The 18,593-nt window shown below is 51.9% G+C and overlaps 1 protein-coding gene across 3 annotated transcripts; it reads left to right on the forward strand.

The window, feature by feature from the left end:
* The first annotated feature begins 574 nt into the window (after positions 1-574).
* On the forward strand, positions 575-17,897 carry LOC130258410 (class II histocompatibility antigen, B-L beta chain-like). Of its 3 annotated transcripts, none has more exons than XM_056501739.1 (6): positions 575-690; positions 1,132-1,401; positions 2,034-2,134; positions 2,219-2,315; positions 2,894-3,000; positions 3,101-6,727. In XM_056501739.1, exons 1-6 carry the CDS (start codon positions 606-608, stop codon positions 3,107-3,109), a joined length of 669 nt encoding a protein of 222 aa, XP_056357714.1. In that variant the 5' UTR covers positions 575-605; the 3' UTR covers positions 3,110-6,727. The 3 variants fall into 3 exon arrangements, 2 of the variants coding, with proteins under 2 accessions (XP_056357714.1, XP_056357713.1); XR_008841504.1 differs by adding an exon at positions 17,878-17,897 and having other exon boundaries at positions 581-690; positions 2,034-2,315; positions 3,101-6,053; XM_056501738.1 differs by having other exon boundaries at positions 581-690; positions 2,034-2,315.
* The last annotated feature ends 696 nt before the right edge of the window (positions 17,898-18,593 follow it).

Here is an 18,593-nt window from a genome sequence, read left to right on the forward strand (position 1 = left end):
TTCAGCAAGACCTCCCTCCTCAAGGATCACAAGATCCGCACCGGGGAGAGGCCCTATGAGTGTCCCGAGTGTGGGAAGAGCTTCTCTGTGAGCTCCCACTTGACCACCAGAGCCACCGGAAAGGGAAGCCTTGTGAGTGCCCGAGTGTGGGAAAAGCTTCGTGCTCTGCTCCAGCACCATTCCCCATGGGAGAATTGGTATTGGATGATTCCCCAGTGACGCCCGTTGATCAGAGCCCAGGTGACCCCCTTTTGGGTGCTCCCCGTTGGGTTGGGGGAATGGGTTGGAGAGATTTCTTTCCCTTCTCCTTGTCCTGCTGTAATATGATTGGAAATAAATTCCCCCCTGTGCCCAGGCTGTGTCTGTTGTTCCCGTGGCGATGCTCAGGGTGAGATCTTTCCTGGTCCTTCCTTCAACTTCCGGGCCTCTCCTCAGCCAATCAGAGAAGGCACTACAATAATTGAGCCAATCAGAGCTCATAGTGCTGATGACTCCTCAGTGTCCAGGCAGTCCACAGTACCCAGAACTCCTCACCTGGACTCCATCGTGCCCCGCCCCCTCCACCAGGGGAGGGGAGAGGTGTCAGAACCTGCCGGGCGCTGGCCATGGAGCGTGTGGTGGCAGCTGGGGCCATGTTGGTGCCACTGGTGGTGCTGGGAGCCTCCTTGCCTGCGGGCGCGGAGCTCTCGGGTGAAAAGGAAGGGAAGGGAAGGGAAGGGAAGGGAAGGGAAGGGAAGGGAAGGGAAGGGAAGGGAAGGGAAGGGAAGGGAAGGGAAGGGAAGGGAAGGGAAGGGAAGGGAAGGGAAGGGAAGGGAAGGGAAGGGAAGGGAAGGGAAGGGAAGGGAAGGGAAGGGAAGGGAAGGGAAGGGAAGGGAAGGGAAGGGAAGGGAAGGGAAGGGAAGGGAAGGGTGGGGCGATGAGCTGGCGACTGAGGAGTTATGGGAAAGAGGGAGAAAAGTGTGGAGAAGGATGGAAAAAAGGAAGGGGGAGCGCGAGAAGGGTCCCATGGCAGCTGTGGGACACTGGGGGTGCACAGGGGGCACACGGGGTGGCTCTCTGAGCTCTTGGCTTGCTGTGGAGTGGTGGCGGCTGCTGGGAGGGCACCCCTTGATCTGTGTCCTGTACACACAGGGGTGTTCCAGGAGATGGTTAAGTCCGAGTGTCACTTCATTAATGGCACCAGCCGGTTGAGATTCGTGAAGAGATTCATCTACAACCGGGAGCAGTACGTGCACTTCGACAGCGATGTAGGGCACTTTGTAGGGGACAGCCCATATGGAGAGAAGGTTGCCAGGTACTGGAACAGCGACCCGGAATGGATGGAGTACAGACGGGATGCAGTGGACAGGCACTGCCGGCACAACTACGAGTTGTCCAGCCCATTCCTTGTGGAGCGCAGAGGTGGGCGTCGGGCAGAGTGTGTGCGCTCGGGCCCTGCCCTGGGAATGACCCTGGAGCCTCTCAAAACCTCCCTGGGAATCACCCCAGAGGCCTCAGCATTTCTTGTGCCCGTGCCCGTGGCCTCTTGTCCCCTCCCAGTGACTCCTGTGGCTCTCCCAGTCCATCCCATTCTCTCCCAGTGCCACACGCGTGTGCCCCTCTCGGCCGTGCGTGGAGCTGAAGTCCCTCAGCCAATCAGAGCGCGGCTCCCTGATGACTCACCAGTTGCCAGGCAGATCCGCAGCGCCGAGTGCCCCGCGCTGGACTCACCCTCCTAGCGCCGCGCACTTCATTCCCAGTCCCTCCCAGTGCCGTCCCAGGCCCTCCCAGTGTCCTCATAATCCCTCTCAGGCCCTCTCAATCTCTCCTACTCCCTCTCAGTCCGGACCATTCCCATTCCATTCCCAGTCCTCAGTCCACTCCTAGACCTCCATCCTCTCTCCCAGTGCCCTCCCAGCACTCTCCAACCCCCTTCCATCTCTTTCAGTGACGTCCCAGTCTTCCCCCAGTCCATTTCAATGTTACCCAAGCCCTCTCCCCGTATCTCCCATTTTACTCGCATCTCACCCCAGTGTCTCCCCACTCTCTCCCAGTGCCCCCCAGTGTGTCCATCTCGCTGGTGGCCTCGAGCTCCCAGTCTGGCCCTGGCCGCCTGCTCTGCTCCGTGATGGATTTCTACCCTGCCGAGATCCAGGTGAGCTGGTTCCAGGGCCAGCAGGAGCTCTCGGAGCACGTGGTGGCCACTGACGTGGTCTCCAACGGGGACTTGACCTACCAGGTGCTGGTGCTGCTGGAAACCCCCCCGCAGCGCAGTGTCAGCTACACCTGCCAGGTGGAGCACGTCAGCCTGGAGCATCCCCTGAGGCAGGAATGGGGTACGGCCCGGCTTCACAGCTCCGGCGGATGGTGGGGTGGGACTGGGGGACTGGGAGGGGAGTTGGTAGTAGCTGGGATTGGGCGGGAGTTTGGAGGAGCCAGGCAGTGACTGGGAGAAAGGTTTGGATGGCCTGAGAAGGCAGAGAAGAGGTTTGGAGGGTGCTGGGAAGACTGGGATGCAGTTAAGGGTTTCTGGTGGCTATTGCGAGGGAACTGAGGATGCAGGGTGTAACTGGAAGGAAGTCAGATACAGCCGGAGGGGCTGGAAGTAGGTTGGAGATGTAAAAGTGGGAGTGGAAGGGAAATTAAGTGTGCTTCGATCTACTGGCAATGGTGTTGGTGAGTCCTGGTGGGACTGGGAAGGGACTGGAAAAAGGATGGGGGCATCATTGGGGGATAGGTGTCAACCGGGAGGGAGTTAGGGGTCTTAGAGGGACAGGGAAGGGACTTGGGTGGTACTAAAGAGGTTGGATGGGGATAGGAAACGTCTTGGGTGGGCTAGAGGGGTGCCAGGGTGCTTGAAGGGTCTTGAAGTGTCTGTGAGGTTTTGGATGCTCCTGACCCTGTGGACCCCCAGAGATGCCGCTGAACATTGCCCACAGCAAGATGCTGATGGGGATTGGGGGCTCCATGTTTGGCTTCGTCTTCTTCGCTCTGTGCCTTGGCTTCTACCTGCACAAGAAGGTGAGGAGGGGTCCTGCGGGTCTTTTCCCCCCTCCCCCAGAGCATGTGTACTCCCCCTGGGACCCCCAACCCGGTGTCACTCCCTTTTCTCTGCCCACAGAGCTCCTGAGCCCGCAGCAGCTGCAGCCCCTCTCCGTGGCCTTGGGCCCGGCCGGGACCCCCCGCTCCGTCCCCGCGCTGATTCTGGGGGAGTTGTGTGTCCCCCCCAACCCCACTGTCACTCTGCCCCTGCCCGGCTGCTCCCAGTGTTCCCAGTAAAGCTTCCCAGTTCTCCCCAGTCCCATTTACTGGGGGGCAGTGGGGAGAGATTTGGAGGGGCCCCACGGGGATACTGTGATGGGAGCCGACCCTGGGATGGATCGGAAATGGGGACCCGCATGGTGTCCCCCCGTGTCACCCCGCTCTGGGTGCTGGGAGCCCCCCCGGCTGTGGGCGAGGAGCTTTTGGGTGAGAGAGGGAGCAGCGCAGGGAAGATGAGAAAGGTGTTTGAGAGGTGGGTAAGGGGAGGGGGGACAGAGGCAAAGGGGCTCCTCTGGGAGTCCCTTTGTGTCCCCATCGTTCGATCTCTTGATCTGTTCCCTGGGGCTCTTGGGAAGGGGGGTTAGGCAGAACCTTGCTGGGAGGTTCCCAACCACGCCGTCCCTCTTTGGGGAGCTCACAGTGGGGGTGCCCCACCTAGCAGCCACTGCTGTGGTGGCCATGGGGCAGAGGGGGATGGGAATGGGGGATCTGGAGTGGTCCCTTGAGCCCCCAACCTTCTGGGGTGATGGGGGCTCTTTGGGGGCGAGTGGGGGCACTCCCTCACCTGTCTCCTTTACCACACAGATATGTCCCATTTTTGGGGGAAAGCCCACTGTCACTTCCTAGATAGCAACAACTGGGTGAAGTTCATGGACAGGTGTTGGAGTCAGTGAGTTAGGGGTCTCTCTGAATTCTTCAGAGAGAAATCAGAGTGAAGGGATTGAATAAATCTTAAAGTGAGTTATGATGTTTTTAGTAAGTAAAAGGCGTCAGATACCACAGTAGTAGAGTGTGTTCGACTGAAGGTTGCAAAAATACTGATATCTTCAGTAGAGGCTCCAAGCCCACAGTTGTAGACAGGACTTAGACATAATAGAGTTATAGTAAGAATATTGCTTACATTTCTTCGATAGAACATGATAGATTCTATGCATAGTGTTATACATAACTTGTTGAGCTAAGAAACTAGAATTCTAATAGGTTAAAGAGTAGTGGCCTGAGTTTGCATCTTAGCTTGTTGGAGAAATCCTATATAACAGTATGCATTCAGAGAGTTGTTGTTTTAGCCATTCGGCTTTTAGCCACTTGCTTTTAGCCATTCTGGCTTCTAGCCATTCGCTCATTGCTACTGCTTTTGCCATTGCTTGCCATTGCTTTTGCTATTGCCTTTTGAAACTGATGTGCTTTGTAATAAGATGTGCTTGTTATAAATAACCTTTTTAACTATTAGCTGCATTGCTTATTTAATATTACCCGATGAGCAGGAGCCAATAGAGCTTTGGAGTTAGTGCCTAAGAGCATCTAAAGTTCAGAAAAAACCCCATCACCAGTTTCCACAGATAGGAACATCCACAACTGGAAGCAATTTAGCCACAGGGGATACCCCAAAATTTTGAAAGGGGATTGAGATGTTTTGAGGTCAAATTGAGCCATTTTCAGTGGGATGGAGTAGTTTTCAGGTACCATCGATCCCTCTCAGCTTTTGGGGAGCAGAGCTGTGAGGGACTGAAATGGCTCAAACCATTGGCCATTGGCAAAAGCAGTGGGGGGGGGCCTTTGCTGGCCATGGGCACAGGAAGCACCGGGACAGAGGGGGTGAACACCCAGCCCCAGAGTGGGGAGCCCAGCTGGGAGCCAGGGAAGGGAAGAGGTCGATCAGAAGCAGATGCTGCCAGGTGGGACAGGGCTTTGGACCAGGGCAATGCCTTCCCTTACACAACTGACTCAGCTCTGGAAACTCCCCTGGGGAAGGCGGGACACCCGCACAGAAGGCTGGAGGTTTTCATCCCTTCGCATGGGCTGTACCTGGCTCAACTGCACTGCTGGGAGAGGCAGGGCCACGTCTTAGAAGGGGCCATAAACCATCAGAGCCCCCCAGAGTGCCCCGGGACCCACAGTGTGACATCAGACAGTGTAAAACTTCTAACAGGGGAGGTACCTGGACATTCACCCAGACCTGAACCTGTATTGACCCTCAGAACTTGGTGTTTCCGGTGCTTCCCCAGCCCTCAAGGGATCCAGCCTGGGACCACCACTTAGACTAAGGACAGGGACATTGTAACAATCAAAACCAAAACTTTTGTTGCTGGATCCAGGGCTGGCGACTGTGCATCTTTCTATTCTCATACTTTCTTTCTTTTCCCTGACACAATTTCTCTAGTGTTACTTTAATGCTTTTAATATTACTGGAGATGGTAACCAAAAAGGGCTCCAAATCCCCTTTACACAGCAACCAAATTATTCTAAAATAAACCCAACAGAGATATACTTATAAACACAGATCAAACACTGCCGTTTTACTCTAAACTCCCCTGTCCCAGGGGATCCATGAACCAGAACCTGGCTTACACTCACCTTCAGGGACAGGGTGGAACAGAAGCTGGACATGGGAGAAGCTTCTGGAAGATGCTGACAGAAGACACCCCTGGAGTCCCCCACTTCCAAAACCTGATCACACAAACCCAATACACTGTCCAACATGGATCATCAGGAACATGGGTCACCAGCTCTCCGCCCTACGGGGTTTACTGGGGATCATCTAACACTCATCCTTCAATGGAGTAGGAGCAGCAGATGAAGCTCTTCCCACACTCGGGGCACTCACAGGGGTTCCCTTCCCAGTGAATCCATTTGTGTCAGGTCAAGGCAGAGCTCTGGGTGAAGCTTTTCCCACAGTCAGGACACTCTTAGGGCCGTCGCCCAGCATGGATATTCTGGTGGCGAATCAGGTGGGAGTTCTGGCTGAAGTTCTTCCCGCACTCCCCACGCTGGCGGGGCCATTTCCTGGAGTGCAGGTGCTGGTGGCTGACGAGGTTAGACTGTCACTGAAGCTCTTCACACATTCCCTACACCTGTAGGGCCATTCTCCTGTGTGGATTATCTGATGGTGGATCAGACAGGAGCTCTGGCAGAAGCTCTTCCCACATTCCAAGTACTTCTGGGGCTGTTCCTCCATGTGGATCTTCTAGTGCTAGATCAGGTAGCAGCCACATCTGGAGCTCACATTCTGAACACCTGTAGCACATCTTCCCAATGTGAAACCACTCAAGGACCACCAGGTGAGAGCTCTGAATGAAGCTTTGGGGAGCTGCATTTGGAGCCTTCCCTTGTGGGATATCTCTGGGGCTTTTCCTCCACACTGGATTCCTGTGCTGTGGAATCAACTGTTTCACAAGGCTCTGATGCAGTGATTTGTCCTCCCTAGTCTCTGTCAGTGGAGAGGAAGAGGAAGAGGAAGAGGAAGAGGAAGAGGAAGAGGAAGAGGAAGAGGAAGAGGAAGAGGAAGGAGGATGGGATGGAATTTGCCTCTGTGCCAGAGGGAAGGGGAAGGATATCCCCCCAGTCTATCCCTGGCAGGACATACTGCTGGGATAGAGGTAGGAAGGAGGGAGGGTTGGAGGAAGGTGGTTTTAAGGGCCTAATTTATTTATTATCCTACTCTGATTTTGTTAGTTCATTTCATATCTCAAAACTGAGCCTGTTTTAACTGTGAGGGTGTTTGGTCCTCATATCAACCATTGTTGGGGGCTGAGTGTTTTTCTATTACTGTGTCAATTTAAAGAATTTTTTCCCATTATCATGCCAATGGAACTGGCCGGGTTACACTCAGGACCTTTTAAGGACTCTAGACAAAAGGGGTAGATGGGATCGGCTTCGAGAGGGGCACTCGTGCTTCTGGAGGGGACTCGTGTTTCCGGGGAGCTCGGAGGAAGATCCCCCAGTCTTCAGGCACGCAGCTGAATGCAGGAGAGCGAGACCCTCTGCGATCACCTGCCCTGCATCTGCCCTGCTTCAGCCTCCTGCCTCTACAGACACAGCAAATCACCCGGACACCAACGGTGAGCAAGGAGCTGCCCTCTCCAGCCGCTCCCACCCAAGACCGGCACGGCCGCGGCCGCCCCCTCCCACCTCCGCTCCTGCCGAGAGAGAGTGTGCCTGCAGCTAAAGAAAGGACTGGAACCGAGTTATCTATTCTGTTTTGTTGGTAATTTTAACAACTGCTGTTGTTTCTGCTTGTACGGTTAGATATATTAGTAAAAGAGCTGTTATTCCTACCCCCTTATCTCTGCCTTAGAGTCCTTGATTCAAACAATTATAATACTTGGGGGGAGTGGAATTGAAGTCTCTATTTCAAAGGAAAACTTCTGCCTTTATTGGCAGACACCTGTCCTTCAAACTAGGATAGATTTTGGCACCCATCGTGGGGCCCGAGGGCATTGAGAGGAGAGTTAAGACGGAAGTAACAGCTCTCTTAAGTGGCAACATGCTGTCCAGTTTAATCTGGTTTAGGCTCCATGTGGTCACAGATATCTCTCTCCCATTTGCAAGCCCTTATTTGAATATGGGCCCCCTCACCAAAGTTACTGTAGCTATTATCCGATTCGTTTGGTGGATTGATTATGTCAGGAATTCATGGTTTTTTAATTTTCTCTGGGAAGTGGCCACATGGATCCAGAGCTATCGTACTCTAACTGCGTGTTTCTGGGGTTATTTCAATAATGGTACTTACTGTGAGGTAATGAATGCAAGGGAAATTTTCTCCCAACCCATCACCCAGTTTTTTGAGGCTACCCCACCAGTTTTCAAGGATTTCAGATCTGTTTTAATTGCTAGTGTTATTATACAGTGGCTGGCGTTGCTGATAGGCCTGCTCTACTTAGCATTCAGAAACAAGGGAATATTGGCTTGGATAACAACTCTGATATCTACCCCAGAGACTAGGGATGTTGCCCCAGAGTCTGCCCCTGCGCCAGGGACTAGGGATGTTGCCCCAGATTCTGCCCCTACCCCATGGACCAGGGATATTGCCCCAGAACATGACCCTGCGCCAGGGACTAGGGATGTTGCCCCAGAACATGACTCTGCTCTGGGGACTAGGGATGCTGCCCCAGAGCCTGGTGCTGCCCCACAGCTCACCGCAGAAATGAACCACCCAGAGTGGATAGGGGCTCTAGTGAAGGATATAAGCCAGGTATCGAAGGAGCACAGCCAGATGTTGAAGGAGCACTTTTCTTCTGCTGGTGAGAAACCCTCCCCCTGCCCTAAAGAGGGAGAGTCAGATGGTGCTGCAGTGGAATCCGTAGATGTTGTATCTGTCCAGATTCCAGCTGGATACCAGGGGCAGCCACAGCCAGCAGCAGTTGCCCCTGTGGAAACTAGAAAATCTAAGATTAAAACAAGGCACCTAGATAATGGGGATCAGCCAGGAGGGTCCTCACAACCAGCAAGGGAGCCAGAGGCTGAGATCATCACCGAGTCCCTCTTATATGATAGTCTCGGTAACCTGCGTAAAGACATTGTATGGCGGAGCTGTGAGCCTTTTACAACTTGGTTACTCCAGGTCTGGGACCTTACGGGATCAAGTGTGCAACTGGATGGAACTGAGGCCAGGAATTTGGGATCCTTGGCCCAGGATTCAGGTGTGGACCAGATATTTGTAAGGGAGCAAGGCCTCCTTTCCCTCTGGAAACAGCTTTTAATGAGTGTGAGAGAGAGGTTTGTCCACAAAGAGAGAATGCAGGACCAGCACCGTGGAATGCGCTGGAAGACTCTTGAGGAAGGGATCCAGCAGCTGAGAGAAGTGGCAGTATTAGAGGTACTCTTTGGGAGGGATGGACAGCATGACAATGATCCTGACAAGGTCAGGTGCACAGGGCAGATGCTGTGGAATCTGGCAACCCTGGGGCCTTCTCAATATACCACCTTCATTGCAATGATCAATGCTGATAACCACCAAGAGACAGTGGGTTCTCTTGCCAACAGACTCAGAAATTTTGAGAGTATGATGAATGGCCCAATGCAGGCCAATGTCTCTGCTGTGGCCAGGGACCTCCAAGAGGTCCAAGATAGGATGAAGGAGATGAGGGAGGAGATAAGGGAGGAGATAAGAAATATCAGTGCAGCACCAGTGCGAGTCACAGGCCCCAAATCTAGAACCCAACGCCCCCCAGCTAGGGAGAGAGGGTACACCTTATAGAGACCAAAGGCATTCCCAGCTAAAGAATGCAGCCCCTATTCTGTTCCCTGAGTCAACCCCGTGCCCTCTCCCAGCCTTTTGGTCACTCCCACCCTAATTCCCTGTTGGTCCTCTGTTTTAAACCTTTCCTGTAGTACCGCCGTGTTACCTAATAATTGTTCCCTGGTGCTTTTCCCCGCCTTGCCTATCCCATGTACTTTAGGCTGGACCCTCTGAGCCTCTGCGCCTTTGTTCCCCGAACGCTGGACAATGCTGAGTGGAGGCTGAAATAAACATTTTTGTATAACCCTGCAAAGGCCTTTCCTGCTGATTTCACCCCAAGCAACACCTTAGATGCAACAAATGGCGCTCCGAACAGGGACACTCTTCTGTGAATGCATCTACATCAACCAGCACGAGACTGTTTTTTAATCTTACTGTGGTGAGTTTCAAACTCTGCATTACTTTTTGCTTTTTTTCTTTTACTTTCGCGTGCTGGGAACAAACCTGGGGTGAAAAATGCCAGTGAAATACATCTGCTCACAGCAGGAAATTTACCTTAAATTTAAAAACATTCTTCGTCGCAGCAATTTTCAGTTTTTAAAGGGGGATTTGAAGCTTTTAGTTCGCTGGCTGTGTGAAAATTTTCCTGACGTTTCACAAAAATAATTTTTAAATAATAACTTTTTAAATGAAGCTGCAGAAAAATTGCAAAGTGAAGACTTTCCAGTAGTAAAAACTTTACGTTTGTTTATTTTAATTAGTTTAGGTGTTCAGCTTTTTAATGAATGTTCAGAAACTATTGAACCCCAGACAGCCCCTTTAGTTTTGCAAGAAAAGTTTTTTTTTTTTACGTTTTCCCCTCCCTTCGACTGCACAAAATGGCGACGACCGCATGGCGGGGCGCCCGGAGCCCCCCTCCTTTTCTCCCCTCTCCGAGCCGCGCCGTTCCCCGCCTGTTGGAGACCCTGCCCCCGAGAACAGCCTGCTCCCTAATCAGCCGTGCGGACCTGCTGCCGCGACAGAGAGCCCGCGGCCACCCCGCCGCCGTCGCCGCCACCTGGGCCAGGGCCGCCGCTGCATGGGCCGTCCCAAAGCCGGGAGCGGCAGCCCGCCCTCAGAAGTTCAGCACCAAAAGCCATGGCTCCACCAGCAGCAGCGCGCCGCATCGCCCACGCACTCGCTGCGCTGCCCTCTCGACTGCGCCGCCGAGAGCAGAAAAAGCAGCCCGCCGCGGGCTGCCCCTGTGCCGCTGAAGCCCGCGCACCCTGCTCCGCCAGCCTCCCGCCCGCCGCACAGCCCCGAAGCAGCGCCGCCGCGGGCCGCCTGCCCGCTGTGGAGCCCCGCGCGCCCAGGGCCTCCGGCACGCAGCGCACCCCCAGCACAGAACTGCCCGCACTTTCTCAGCTTTGCAGCTGCCTGCCCGCAACACAAACAACCCTGCCAGCACCAGCATGTCCAGCAGCACAGCCACAAACACAAATCCACCACCAAAAATAAAAATATCATTGCTAAAAAAGTTTTAGGAACAGTTAAATCGTTTAATGTGAAAAATAAATATGGATTTATTACCCAAAATGACACCAATGAAGATGTGTTTGCCCATCAAACTGCAATCAAGAAAAATAACCCTAAAAAATGTCTCCGCAGTTTAAGAGATAAAGAATTGGTGGAATTTGACATAGTACAACAGAAAAAGGGTCTCCAAGCAGAAAATGTTACCAGACCTAATGGATCTCCAGTGAAAGGAAGCATTTATGCACCAAACTGCAATTCTTTTCAGGTACTAAAAAACCTTGTCCTTTACACAACAACCAAAGCCAACAGACCTCAAATCACAGCAGCAACCCTAATTCTTCATTTGTAAAACCTGCCAAGCAAATAAGTGCCTTCCCCCAATTTCTTTTGCCTTCCTGTTTCCCTCCCTCTTTTCCCTTTATCCATCCACCAAATAAGTCCTTTCAAAATTTCCCCAAATCCAATTGCCCTTTTTTTATGTTTCCCCAAATTCCTAACCCCCTTTCCCCTCCAAAGTTTTCCCACTGCCATGCTTCTTCCTACCTTTGCTACCCAGCTACCAATTTGTTTTCCCAAAATTCCTTTTTAATACAAAGGGGGGATGATTGGGGGGAGAGAGGGGAGGAAAAAAAAAAAAAATTCTCAAAGTAACAATTTTTGTTTTTTCCTCTAAATTAATGATCTCTTTTTAAAGTTTCAACAGGTACAGCATTTCCATTTCGCTAACAGCCACCAAAGTGCCAGTTCACGCTGAAAAATCCCTTTCCTGCCTCAGTTTCCTAACAAGCCATGCTAAAAAAACTTCACATCTTTTCCTACTAGTTTCAAGATGCTTCAAAAATTCCTTTTTACACTAAAGACTCAAAAAAAAAATAGCTTGTATTTAAAAAATTTGTTTTATTTTCTGCTTTTTACTTACCTCAACCATTTAATTTTAATGTCCTTTAAAAAGCCTTCTTAATTAATAAAGAAAAGGGGAGTTATAGAGACCAAAGGCATTCCCAGCTAAAGAATGCAGCCCCTGTTCTGTTCCCTGAGTCAACCCCGTGCCCTCTCCCAGCCTTTTGGTCACTCCCACCCTAATTCCCTGTTGGTCCTCTGTTTTAAACCTTTCCTGTAGTACCGCCGTGTTACCTAATAATTGTTCCCTGGTGCTTTTCCCCACCTTGCCTATCCCATGTACTTTAGGCTGGACCCTCTGAGCCTCTGCGCCTTTGTTCCCCGAACGCTGGACAATGCTGAGTGGAGGCTGAAATAAACATTTTTGTATAACCCTGCAAAGGCCTTTCCTGCTGATTTCACCCTAAGCAACACACCTCACAAGCTTACCTGTGGTTTTTCCTGCGAGACCATAGGGAAGACATGGGAAAATGAAATGGGAAACCCACTTCTGTCCTGGCAGCACAGGTGCGTCAACTCAGGGAGGGAAATGCTAACTGAGGGAACCATGCTAAAATGAAGGTAGCCTCAACCTCCCATGGTAAAGGTGCAGGGTATCACAGAAGGGAGGATGATCTGTCAGATCCCCTGGAAGGAACCTCCACTATGTATGCCCAGGAAAGAAATAATAAACAGGGCTAGAGGGGCCCTCCTTCTAGCCAGGGAGAGCCATGGGATGACAGAGAGTATTGGACAGTGTGGGTGCGATGGCCTGGCACATCAAAGCCACAGGAACATAGAGTGCTAGTTGATACTGGTTCACAATGCACCCTGATATCGTCAGAACATGTGGAGAAGGAACCTGTTTCCATTGTTGGGGTGACGGGGGGATCACAGGAATACACTTTGCTGGATTAGCCTGACAGGGACGGGATGGCAGAAACATCCTATTGTAACTGGCCCAGGGGCACCACATATTCTAGGCATAGACTTCCTCAGGAATGGCTACTACAGAGGGGTTCAGGTGGGCTTTTGGAATAGCTGCTGTAGCAACAGACAGCATTAAGCAGTTGAACACCTTGCCTGAACTATCAGAAAACCCATCTGCAGTGGGACTCCTGAAAGTGACAGAGCAACAGGTACCAATTGCCACCATGACAGTGCACCACCGGCAGTACCGGACAAATGGAGATGCTATGATCCCCATCCACAAGATGATCCCTGAGCTCGAGAGCCAAAGGGTGGTCAACAAAGCCCACTCACCCTTCAACAGCCCCATCTGGCCTGTGCGCAAATCTGATGGAGAATGGAGACTGACTGTGGACTATCGTGCCTTGAATGAAGTGACTCCACCGTTGAGCGCTGCTGTGCTGGATATGCTGCAGCTGCAGTATGAGTTGGAGTCCAAGGCAGCGAAGTGGTATGCCACCATTGACATTGCCAATGCGTTTTTCTCCATTCCTTTGGCAGTAGAGTGCAGGCCTCAGTTTGCTCTTACCTGGAGGGGCGTGCAGTACACCTGGAACCGACTGCCGCAGGGGTGGAAACACAGCCCCACCATCTGCCACGGACTGATCAGGCTGCACTGGAAAAGGGTGAGGCTCCAGAACATTTGCAGTACATCGATGACATCATTGTGTGGGGGAACATGGCAATGGAGGTATTTGAAAAGGGAGAGGAGATCACCCAGATTTTGCTGGGAGCCGGTTTTGCCATTAAAAAGAGCAAAGTCAAAGGATCTGCTCGAGAGATCCAGTTCCTGGGAGTGAAGTGGCAAGATGGACGGCGCCAGGTCCCCACTGAGGTCATCAATAAGATCACTGCAATGTCTCCACCAACAAGCAAGAAGGAAACACAAGCTTTCCTAGGTGCCATAGGCTTTTGGAGAATGCACATCCCTGAGTACAGCCAGACTGTGAGCCCTCTCTACCTGGTCACCCTCAAGAAGAACGATTTCCACTGGGGCCCTGAACAACAGCAAGCCTTCGCCCAGATCAAACAGGAGATGGCTCATGCAGTAGCCCTTGGCCCAGTCAGGACGGGACCAGAGATAAAGAATGTGCTCTACTCTGCAGCCGGGAACCATGGTCTGTCCTGGAGCCTTTGGCAGAAGGTGCCTGGTGAGACCCAAGGCCGACCCCTGGGATTCTGGAGCAGAAGTTACAAAGGATCTGAAGCCAATTACTCTCCCACTGAGAAGGAAATCCTGGCTGCCTATGAAGGAGTGAGATGATTGGCATGGAAGCACAGCTTCTCCTGGCACCCCGACTGCCAGTGCTGGGGTGGATGTTCAAAGGAAAGGTTCCCTCTACCCACCATGCCACCAATGCCACATGGAGTAAGTGGATTGCCCTCATCACGCAGCACGCCCATATTGGCAACCCGAATCACCCTGGGATTTTGGAGATAATTACAAACTGGCCAGAAGGTGAAGATTTTGGTCTCGCTGAGGAAGAGGAGCAGAAGCAAGTGACCCGGGCTGAAGAAGCCCCACCGTACAACCAACTGCCAGCAGATGAAAAATGCTACACCCTTTTCACCGACGGTTCCTGCCGCATTGTGGGGATGAACCGGAAGTGGAAAGCAGCCGTATGGAGCCCCACACGGCAAGTTGCACAAGCTACCGAAGGAGAAGGTGGATCAAGTCAACTTGCTGAGCTCAAAGCTGTTCAGCTGGCCTTGGACATTGCTGAGAGAGAGAAATGGCCAAAACTCTACCTTTACACTGACTCCTGGATGGTAGCCAATGCTCTATTGGGGTGGCTGGAGAGGTGGAAAAAGGCTGACTGGCAACATAGAGGAAAGCCAATCTGGGCTGCTGATGAGTGGAAAGACACTGCCACTTGGGTAGAGAAGCTACCCGTGGAAGTCCGTCATGTGGATGCCCATGTTCCCAAGAGTCGGGCTAATGAAGAACACCGGCATAATGAGCAGGTAGATCATGCTGCTCAGATAGAGGTCTCAAAGATAGACTTAGATTGGGAACACAAGGGAGAATTGTTCCTAGCTCAATGGGCCCACGATGCCTCAAGTCATCCGGGCAGAGATGCCACCTGTAAGTGGGCATGAGACCGAGGGGTAGATCTAACCATGGACAGCATCTCTCAGGTTATCCACAACTGTGACACATGTGCTGCCATCAAGCAGGCCAAGAGGATGAAGCCCCTCTTGTGTGGGGGGCGGTGGTCCAAGTGCAAGTGCAAGTACAGAGAGGCCTGGCAGATTGACTACATCACACTGCCTCAGACCTGCCAAGGCAAGCGCTACGTGCTGACCATGGTGGAAGCCACCACCGGGTGGTTGGAGACCTACCCTGTGCCTCATGCCACTGCTCAGAACAGCATCCTGGGCCTGGAAAAGCAAGTCCTCTGGAGGCATGGTACCCCTGAGAGAATTGAGTCAAGCAACGGGACTCATTTAAAAAATAGCCTTATAAATAGCCTTATAAACACCTGGGGTACAGAACATGGCATTGAGTGGGTGTGCTATATTCCCTACCATGCACTAGCAGCTGGGAAAGTTGAACGGTGCAATGGTCAGCTTAAAACCACCTAAAAGGCACTTGGTGGGGGGACTTTCAAGAACTGAAAGATCAATCTACCAAACGCCACATGGTTAGTGAATACTCGAGGTTCCACTAATCGAGCGGGCCCTGCCCAATCTAAGCCCTTGGGAACACCAGATGGAGATAAGGTCCCAGTGGTGCACCTGAGTGGCATGTTAGGAAAAACTGTTTGGGTGAACTCTCCCTCCAGCAAAGACAATCCTGTTCGTGGGATGGTTTTCGCTCAAGGACCAGGTTGCACTTGGTGGGTGATGCAAAAGGATGGAGAGACCCGATGCATACCCCAAGGAGACCTTGTTCTAGGATGAACTATCTATGCTACTGTGCCTGTAACTGCATGTATGTATATGATTTAAAGGTTTTAATTTGCTGTAGCATGTTGGCATGAGAAAAATTCGGGGTGGATAATGTTGGGGGCTGAGTGTTTTTCTATTACTGTGTCAATTTAAAGAATTTTTTCCCATTATCATGCCAATGGAACTGGCCGGGTTACACCCAGGACCTTTTAAGGACTCTAGACAAAAGGGGTAGGTGGGATCGGCTTCGAGAGGGGCACTCGTGCTTCTGGAGGGGACTCGTGTTTCCGGGGAGCTCAGAGGAGGATCCCCCAGTCTTCAGGCATGCGGCCGAATGCAGGAGAGCCAGACTGTCCGCGATCACAATGGGCGATCACCTGCCCTGCATCTGCCCCGCTTCAGCCTCCTGCGTCTACGGACACTGCGACTCACCCGGACACCAACAGTGAGGGAGGAGCTGCCCTCTCCAGCCGCTCCCACCCAAGACCAGCGCGGCTGCGGCCGCCCCCTCCCACCTCCACTCCCGCCGAGAGAGAGTGTGCCCACAGCTAAAGAAAGGACTGGAACCGAGTTATCTGTTCTGTTTTGTTGGTAATTTTAACAACTGCTGTTGTTTCTGCTTGTACAGTTAGATATATTAGTAAAAGAGCTGTTATTCCTACCCCCTTATCTCTGCCTCAGAGTCCTTGATTCAAACGTTTATAATACTTGGGGGGAGTGGAATTCAGATCTCTTTCAAAGGAAAACTTCTGCCTTTATTGGCAGACACCTGTCCTTCAAACCAGGACACCCATGAACTCTTTGTGACACATTTTCTCTCCCCTGTCTGAGTAAGTGTCTTTCGTGAATGTGTGGCATCCAGGCAGCATCAACCCACAATATCTGGGTTCCACCCAAAGACTGGTCAGGGCTGAAGAAGGAACCCAGGGAGTTGGCATTGGCAATTTACAGGGAAGGATAAATACATTTGTATCACATCATATATTTCACTAATGATCATTGATATTTCACTAATTAGGAGATACAAGTATCATATAATGTTTGGTTGGAAGGTTCATCTAGAGATAACTTTGGTGCAGTGCCTCAGTACTCCATTTTCCTATGTCAGTCCACATCCTGATGGACATTCTTTCCCCTACGTGCATCCAGGTGCCTCCAGGGAACCAGGAGCAGGTGAAGACCACCAGCCACATGTCTTCCCAATGTGGATGATGTGGAACATAGGTCACCAGGTCTTCACCCAACATGGATCATCAGGAATGTGGATCACCATGTTTTTGCATAATATGGGTCACTGTGGATAATGCAACACAGGTCCTTTAGTGGGTGATGAAATTGGAGCAGGAAACAAAACTTTTTCTGAAGTCAGTGCACTTGTAGGACTTCCCCTACTCATGGGTCCGTTGGTGTGAAGTCAAGACAGAGCTGTGGGAGAAGTTCTTCCCACACTCAGGACACTTGTAGGGCCTCTCCCCAGTGTGGACACTCTCATGGCTGAAAAGATGGAAGTTGTGTTTGAAGCCCTTCCCACAGTGGCGGCAGCAGAGGGGCCTCTCATCTGTGTCAATGTGCTGATGCAGGAGGTGATGGGAGCTGGTTCGAAATCTCTGCACACTCGGGACACTCATAGGGCCGTTCTCCACTGTGGATCTTCTGGTGCTGGATTAGGTTGGAGTTGATGCTGAAGCTCTTCCCACACTCCCCACTGTCAGGGTCCACACCACATGCAGAGTCCTGATAGGTTCTTTTAGGGATCTCAAAGCACAAAAGACACAGCAGGGGACAAAACCAGTTTACTTTTCAAAAATGCACCTTTATTTAGTGCCAACCAAATGTGATAGAGGGACAGGAAATAGAGAGAGAGAGAGAGAGAAGGAGGGTTTAGGATTATAGATACCAAGACGGGCAAACGATCCTCGTGGAACCAGCCAATAGATGTCCGTTGCCGTCCGGGGAGATCTCAGGGGTCTTTAGTTTGAGGGTGTCTTTTATAGTCTTTTCCAAGGTGTCGGGGGACTGGCCAAACAGGTGAGGACTTTCAGGTACGCTTTGGGTTCCGTTGGGGGAACAAACCCAAAACAAGCCCAGGCGAGTCCTTGTCGATGAAACAAACACAGGGCACTCCATCTCTGACCAGTTCATTGTTCTCACACCTGTGGGAGCCTTGTCAAGTAAACACAGTTCAGTGCACCGTGACTAGCCGTAAACCAGTCTCATGAGAAAGCAGTCCTGGTCCAATGGGCACCACCTGCGAACAATCACTTGGCGTTCCTCCCATCCCTGGCCAGCGCCTTTAAACTGCAGTTTGAGGGGTCTTCTTAGGCCTCAGGCGAGGGTCATTGGGCAGAACAAACGAGAGGCTTTCAGACGGACTCTCACACCCACACATGTTCCCTGGCATGCAGGCGTTGGTGGGTGAGGAGGTTGGAGTGGTCACTGAAGCTTTTCCCACATTCCTTGCACATGTAGGGCCATTCCCCCGTGTGAATTACCTGATGGCGGATCAGACAGGAGCTCCGGCTGAAGCTCTTCCCACGTTCCAAGCACTCATATGGGCGTTCCCCTGTGTGGATCATCTGGTGGCGGAGGAGGTGGAAGCTCCAGCTGAAGCTCTTCCCACATTCCAAGCACTTGTAGGGCTTCTCCCCGACGTGAGGCTTCTCCACATGCTCTGAGCTCTGGCTGAAGCACAGGGGATATCTTTCCTCCTTGGAGCACCTTGGGCTGGGTTTGCAGCCCCTCCTTGTGAGGGATCTCTGGGGCTTTTCCTCCCCATTGGATTCCTGTGCCATGGAGCCACTCAAAACAGCCTCTGCCACAACGTTCTGCCAGGGGGATTTCTCCTCTTTGATCTCTGTCTGCAGCTCATTGCCTGGGGGAGGAAGGAAAAGAAGAGGATGGGATTTGCTTCTGTGCCAGACGGAAAGGGAAGGAGATCCCCCCAATCCATCCCAGGCAGGAGGTGTCAGCAGTGGAGCTGTGCTGCAGCCGGGGTAATGCTGGGCTGGGAGATTAAGAAGGAGAGAGGAGGCAAAGGGGCAGAGACTTCCTCCTCACCTTCTGTCGGAGAAAGGGAGACTGCGGACACCAGATGGTCGTCAGCAAGACTCGTTTATTGATAAGAACAACTCTGTTTTTA

This window comes from Oenanthe melanoleuca, chromosome 12, assembly GCF_029582105.1.
Source record: "Oenanthe melanoleuca isolate GR-GAL-2019-014 chromosome 12, OMel1.0, whole genome shotgun sequence".
Taxonomy (NCBI): Eukaryota; Metazoa; Chordata; class Aves; order Passeriformes; family Muscicapidae; genus Oenanthe; species Oenanthe melanoleuca.

Bases quoted from the DNA above. Each gene is read 5' to 3' on its own strand.
- LOC130258410 (XM_056501738.1), top strand. From the start codon at position 606: ATGGAGCGTGTGGTGGCAGCTGGGGCCATGTTGGTGCCACTGGTGGTG. The intron at 1,402-2,033 runs GTGGGCGTCGGG...ACTCTCTCCCAG, and splicing joins ATTCCTTGTGGAGCGCAGAG to TGCCCCCCAGTGTGTCCATC. The intron at 2,316-2,893 runs GTACGGCCCGGC...GTGGACCCCCAG, and splicing joins TCCCCTGAGGCAGGAATGGG to AGATGCCGCTGAACATTGCC.